A 7,311-nucleotide genomic window follows, 5' to 3' on the forward strand; every position below is an offset into this window, starting at 1 on the left:
AGGTTTCCTCTGTCATTTGAACTTTCTCGGCTGATCTTTTGGAGAAGCCTCGGCTTCCACAAAACCTCGGCGATCTGAGTTTTCCACCCTTCAGCATCTACCCAGACCACCCTGGCTACCCTGGATTTGTCGTTTACCACTTATCAAGGTAAGTTGACATGTTTATTGCTCTGATAATTAGTTTACTTTCGTTTGTGGAAAACGTTATTAGTTTTTTCCCCGTCTTTTTCCTTACTCTTACGGTGGAACTCTTTGTTATCGCAGGTGCATGTTTATGGCGTCGTGACCTGCTTCCGGGTTGGCAACCAAACCAAATCTTCCATGTGGACTTCGCCCTCCGGGTAAGAAGCGGTTATCTTCATTGTTTTTAGGGAAGAAAACACAGTGATTTCAGATGGGTGGTGGAGCAGCCCCTTTCTCTGGGCGAGCCCACGGGGGTTCTCTTTCTGGTTACAGTGTTGTCGTTTGTTTTATTCTTTTGATACAGTCTCCAGCCCATTCTGGTGCGTGTAAAATATAAATTATGTTTCCAGAACAGTTACAAATTTTAAGTGCTAGGCACTAGCACCGGTTATTGACTTGGCTCTTAATGTATTTTTCCATATGGGGCCGAGGGTCAAACCCTTGAGTTTTTCCCCAAACTGTCATCAATATATTACTGTAATTGCAGGACTGCTTTCTCATATGCACTCTTTGGATTTGTTTTGTGTATTATTTTCATTACGCCACAAGGAATTGTTTAATATATTTTGTGCTATTATAACCCTGCTCTATTTGGTTTGCTTATTATAATGCACTCTGTGCGATGCGAAAGGTTGTTTCCTTCCATCGCAGTCTATGCACAGGATTTGGTATCTGGGTTATTTTTTTTAAAGTTGTTACGCGGTTACCCAATAGATAACTAACGATTTCAGGGGATAAATGTTTTGTTTTCTGTTCCTAAAGCTCGGTACCATTTCAAGCCGGATATCATCCCTCATTTTGTGGCAAGCTTGTCACGACTTCCTGTGTAGCTTGAGCATGTTGTCTCACTCTTGTTTACTGAGCAGTGGTTTTTCTTCTGACTATGGTTAATCTAAGGTTTGATGTCCTGTTCTTAATGGTTGTTCCGGCCATTTCTTGAAGGAAGAAGCTTCGGTGTTTTCTTGAAAGTTTCTTTTTTTAGCTTGGACTCTTATATGCATAAGGCTAATTTCATTGTAATGACTCTGCTTACAAACCCTGGAAGCTCTCGTGTACAGGTATAACCCAGTCTTGGTTATGGTTTGCAGTTATTATATGTATATGTAAGCAGTAAACGAGCATAATTGTTCTGTGCTTACTCGGTTGCTGCTAATTACAATAGTTTATCACATTTATAAATAGAAGAACAGGCTTGATTCCTTTCTCAATTTTATAATGATTACCTAGCGCTCTTAATCTTGATTACCCTACGCTTATATTAAATGCCATCATTCATTGCTTGTTCAGTTCATAATTCTTTCATGTAAATGCTTACAGTCATAACTCTATTCTCTTTTCTTTTCACAATCACAGAATTCTATGCTTTTAAACTGGTAAAATCCAGAACTGTTAATTCGTTAATCAATGCTTACCTGACAGAAAGCAAATCACCTTATTATGCTTGTCCTCCTCCCGTCCTTAGGAGGGTCCTGCTCGACCTTCCACCCCCAAGCGCTCCTGCAAGTCTTCTGTTGCCTGCAAGACTTCTAGCGTTGCTAGACCTGAGCTATCTGGTCATTACCAGACATAGCAGCTCTAGGAAATTCTCTGTTTCCCAGTTATACGCTATCTGGTCACAACCAGACTTAGCGTTCGCTGTCTAGATACAGCTCTCTGAGCCCTGCTATCTGGTCCTTACCAGACTTAGCTTTTCTTTTGGCCCCTCTTTCACTATCTGATCCTCACTGTCTGCAACTCTCTGGCTATACCAGAGTCACGCTATCTGGTCCTTACCAGATGTAGCGGTTCAGGAAGCTTCCGCCTTCCAAACACATGCCATCTGATCTTTACCAGACATAGCATTTTTTGTTTCCAAAGAGCAACTCTCTTTTTTTCTTTCTGCCATCTGATCTCTACCAGACTTGGCATAATCTTTTTCCCCTTTTCCTATGGGGTCTCAACCGTCTCATGAAGGTAGTTAGGTTTTCTTTTTCCAACTACCTCAATAGCTACTAACAACAATTAATCAACATACTTAATTAAACAGTAGTAGCAACAATTAATTAACATAATTAATTAACAGCAGTAGCAACATAGTTATTTTAATTTTACCAAACATAACCTTAGTCAACAGTTAAATTTTACTGCCTTACTTAAAACATTATCGATTTACTAGGGGCATTACACATAACATTTCATAATATATAATAATTAAACTTTATAATAAATTCACAACGTTAGAATAGTCAATATATAAAAATATAAAATATATATAAAATATAAATAATAAATCTATTTTACTATATGAATTAAAATAATAATTTATATTTGTAACTATTATGTTTCATAATTTCATATTTAAATTTTATTAATAAGCATATAAAAATTTAATACTTACAATAAATTTTTTAACTTTTCCATAAATTTATAATCAAAAATTGGTTTGCATCTTAACATATTTTATCTCTATTGTTGCTTCCTAGATCTAGAATTAAGATAGATTTATACTATTATTTTTGCAAAAAATATGTAATTAAATAAGAGATGTGCATGAATTAATTATTAGGAATTCTTAATAGTAAGACTTTAAATACCATGAACTCTTTTAAGATGTTGAATTCATTTATACATTAAAAACACAATTTAAATAATAAAAATTACATGATAACTAAAATTGAAAATAAATCATAAAAAAATAAGTAAAATAACCTTAAAATATATCTAGGGAAACATATAAATTAAATGACTGATAAATATCCATAAACATAAAAAAAAACACTCACATCATTATACATTTCAAGTTAATAAAATCAAAAAGATCATAAGAATTAATTAAATTATAGCATTTATTATTATTATTGATAATAAAAAAAGTTAATATGCTAATTAAAACACACACATATATATTTTACAAAGACATGTAACAAAATTCTTAACCATTGAGATTCCCTTTACTTTATCATGTAATTTAATTTTTTAATATGTAAATATGTTTTGTTACAATACTATAGGTCCATATCATGGCTTCCTTATGAATACAACATGGCCAAAAACCAACAAATCATTTCATATGACACTTGTTCATATGACATTTCTTTTAATTAATGGTTTTGATTAAAAGAGTAAAAATGGTCTAACTACTTTGAAAATAAATACTAATTTTTATTTGTATATACTATCAAAAATATTTAATGAAATTTAAATTCATATCATCTCTTTAATAATTGATGATAATTAAATTAAAATTCTAGAAGCTATATTTCAAATTATATATATTTATTGAGATAACAACTGATGTGAAATCTAACCACCAACTTTAATATAAAATATAACATATAATCATTATTAATAATTAAATTAAAATTCTAAAATTTATATTTCAAAATATAAATACCTATCTATCACCATCACAACAACCTATCTATCACCATCACAACAAGAGTGAAAAATAACAACCAACTCTAACTTAAAATATAACAACTTTAACCTTAAAAAGTAACAATCTAAACATATCATCAACATGACAACTGAAGTGAAATATAACAAGCAACTCTAACGTAAAATATAACAACTTTAACCTTAGAAATAAGAAAGTAAACATGGTGATGAAAGGAAGGTAAACATATCATCAACATGACAACTGAAGTGAAATATAACAACCAACTCTAACGTAAAATATAACGCCTTTAACCTCGGAAAATAACAAACTAAAGATGGTGATGAAAGGAAGGTAAAGATACCAGTAACGACTACAAACGGTGAAGTTCTAATCACTTTTACTGGGTCGCCTGTGTGAGTTCGTGCGACTTTCGTGGAGTTGCATTTCCAACACGGCATTTAATTCAGGGTTCCTTACATCTAGGGAGGAAAACACAGAAGTCGTTAGCACTACATTGAATATGTTGCGTCGGCTAGTCGTATCGAGGCGGCTACTGTCCACGTCCTACCTACTCTTTTCAGAAAAACCAGGGCGGAGCTGCAACTTCTCGTGACATGAATTGAAAATGGAAAAGGATCGTTTCAGCGTTTTTCTAAACATGAATTTAAAATGAAAATGATCGTTTCAGCTTTTCTCCCTTCTCCTTCTTGGTTCTTGCGAAACCATTTCTTAATAATTAAAGATTGGAGACATCAGTATTATGTGAACGAATGGAATTCCCAAACAACAAACATTCAGATGGGTTTAATGATTCTGCGCAAGAAACTATTGGTGCCAGAAGGCCATGAAACAACCACAATTTAACTTCAACGAACCTGCAAAATACTTTACATGACAAGGAACGAAACGAGAAATTCCGAAACGCAAAGCCTAAAATGGAAATCTAAAGAAACATGTAACTTATAGTGGTGCTGAGGACTAGATCATTAGCTTATTACAGTCGCTAGTAAACAAATTCACACAGCTTTGTTTCACAACATTGAGGTTTTCCATCTATTCAGTTGGTGCGGTTCTGCGCGCTGAACGGGTGTGCTCCAGTTCAACTCCTCCCTCTTCCGCGTTCTCACGGGAGAGCTCCTCCAATGATTTTCCGTTTGTTTCAGGGATCAGAAACGAGCAAAGCAAACCCAGAGCATTTGTTACTCCTAAGAATATCAGAGAATTCTTAATGCCAATACCCGTGTTGTAGCCTTTGTCGACTTCAGATCTATGAGTGCTCTGAGCCGCGTAGAGAAAACCCAAGGCTCCGATTATGGCTCCTGCTTTACCTGCTGCAGCCGATATGCCGTGGCATGTTGAACGAATTCTGGCCGGGAAGATTTCCGCGGGCACAATGAAAGTGGTGGCGTTTGGACCAAAGTTTGAAAAAAAGAAGGTCAAGGCGTAGAGTACCAGAAAGGCTGTGTGGTTGCCGCCGCAGAAGCCGCTGTCACATTTAGTTCCTCGCCAGTGGTAGTATGGAATAGCAAGCGCGAACATGAAGACAGTCATGAAGAAGAATCCCATTACCTGAATTGTTTTTCTTCCCATGTGGTCGACCAAGGCGACCGTGAACCAGTAGCCTGGGACTGTCGAGCACAGTGCAATTATCGACTGCGCTCTTGCTATTCGATACACTTCTTCAATGGCGTTCATTGTTTTGGCAGAGTGAAGCCATCCCACGGCCGTGAAGATGTCCTTCTGGAATAGATTTTGGCTGTAGAACGCGATGTCGAACAGAAACCATGTGCTTGTAGTACCAAGTAGATGCCAGCCGTGCCGCCTTGCGAACTCTTTGGAAAATAAGCCGAACTTCGTCTGATTCCTTCTAAACTCTTGCACATTCCGTGGGTTTACCTCGATTTCTACGTCAAGAACCTTCGACATGTCGGCCGCGGCCCTTTTTTCGTCATTTGCTATAAGCGCCGTGTAGCGAGCAGTTTCGGGCATTTTCATTCTCCAGTAGTAAGTCAACGCAGCGGGAATGGCCCCGAACATAAGAATGATCCGCCATACATAATCAGCCTGTGGTGCAGTCGAACCTGGACGATCGACCTTGTACGCGGGGCGGTCGTACTTGCTCTTGAATCCCGCAGAGACGATAATGGCCACGGCACCGCCAGCGAGAATCCCGAAGCCCTGCATAGCAAATACTGCCGCGATGAATGCCCCTCGGGTTCTCTTGTTGGCATACTCCGACATAATGGTAGCCGACAAGGGATAATCTCCCCCGATGCCAAAGCCGAGCCAGAATCTGAAAAAGCACAGCGTCGTCATTACTGATTTGGCTGTGTTGCCAAAGGAAAGACCCGATGCGATGGAGGCAATGACCATGAGCGCCAGCGTTATTCCATAAACTTTCTTCCGCCCCAATTTGTCGCCCATCCAACCAAAGAAAAGTTGCCCGGCAAGTGTTCCGCATAAGGCCACTGCGTTCACCGCAGCCGAGACATTGGGAGGCAGAACCCCAGGAGTCGGGCTGGTCGGATCAAAGTAATAAATCCTTCCAAGGAGCTTAGTGACGGTGGAAATGCAGAACAAGTCGTAGGCATCCGTGAAGAAGCCCATACCCGCAATAATAATTGCAGTAAAGTGGTACCATTGCGTTTTGGCCAGGTCCAACGCATTTAGCACTTCCAGCTGATTTTTCGCCATGATGCCAACCTCGCTCCCAGGTTTTCTTCTGGAAATCTTTTGCTTACTGCACAACACAAAGGCACAAAGCATAAATTTTAACAACTCGGCAGTTTTGTCCACGTTTACCAAACAAATTAGAAAACAGAACCAGTGAAATTAAACATGGAGGCCTCGACACGACGAAGACATTACAAAGATTCAATAAACTATACATTTGAAAAACAAGCTATTTTCTGAGAGCTTTCCTGCAAGCCGATTTAGAAAATATTTCACCGCGAAATCTCCACCTGGAATTAATGTAATAACGAAACTATCTTCAACCAAAGAAAAAGACATTCAACAACTGCGAAGCAATAACCTTCCCCTACATACAGAAAAATTCTTCACAGCAATAAATTAAATTCTAGAAAGAGGAAAGCAACATCAGAAAATCAATGGCCACACAGTCTTGTAAGCAAAGCTGTTGAGAAAATCAAAGGGGAAAATTGGTAAAAGCCAAATACGCAAATTCTAAGCCAGTTAGCTGCAACATCCACAATCTTTCTGAATGTTTGGCCGATTAGAAATTTAGTCAACTTCAGCTTAACTACTGAAGTTGGAGTGCGGATTTCGACAAAATTCGGAACAGAAAACCGTTTTTGGCCATTCTTTGATTTTGGAAGGCAGAGAGGACCTGAAACATGTAAAAGGCAGCGAAATAACTCATACGATTCGACGGCAATAAAAATGTAAAGATACATACCGTTCTCATTAGACGGAGTTGGAACTGAGAACTGATCACGAAGGGTATTCCCTCTACGCGTGTATATATACTTCAAAGAGTTGGGTTAAGACACGAAAATTTTGATAATTATTATTGGATTAAAACATTAAATATAAGAAATATCTATCCAAAATCTAAGACAATTCCAACCAACCAAATATTCAACATACTTCTTCACCTACTCCTCATAATAATATTTTTAAGAAAATATATGATTTTTTTATATAATATGAAAATTTATCATAATTTAATTATTAAACATACTTCTTACCTACTAGTCATAATAATAATTTTAAGAAAATATATGATTTTTTTATATAATATGAAAATT

At 37.2% G+C, this 7,311-nt stretch overlaps 1 protein-coding gene across 3 annotated transcripts; it reads right to left on the reverse strand.

Annotated features, from left to right (window-relative positions):
- Positions 1-4,575: 4,575 nt before the first annotated feature.
- On the reverse strand, positions 4,576-7,080 carry LOC149147782 (putative inorganic phosphate transporter 1-3). 3 transcript variants are annotated; one of them, XM_089438563.1, is made up of 2 exons: positions 6,960-7,080; positions 4,576-6,281 (listed from the first exon to the last, which is right to left on the reverse strand). In XM_089438563.1, the coding sequence occupies exon 2, from the start codon at positions 6,233-6,235 to the stop codon at positions 4,595-4,597; it is 1,641 nt and encodes a 546-aa protein (XP_089294689.1). In that variant the 5' UTR covers positions 6,236-6,281; positions 6,960-7,080; the 3' UTR covers positions 4,576-4,594. The 3 variants fall into 3 exon arrangements, with proteins under 3 accessions (XP_089294689.1, XP_089294688.1, XP_089294690.1); XM_089438562.1 differs by lacking the exon at positions 6,960-7,080 and adding an exon at positions 6,721-6,929; XM_089438564.1 differs by lacking the exon at positions 6,960-7,080 and adding an exon at positions 6,430-6,673.
- Between the last annotated feature and the right edge of the window lie 231 nt (positions 7,081-7,311).

The sequence above is a fragment of the Pinus tabuliformis genome, chromosome 9 (assembly GCF_031772625.1).
Source record: "Pinus tabuliformis cultivar Carrire ecotype Pingquan chromosome 9, CPIR1, whole genome shotgun sequence".
Lineage (NCBI taxonomy): Eukaryota > Viridiplantae > Streptophyta > Pinopsida > Pinales > Pinaceae > Pinus > Pinus tabuliformis.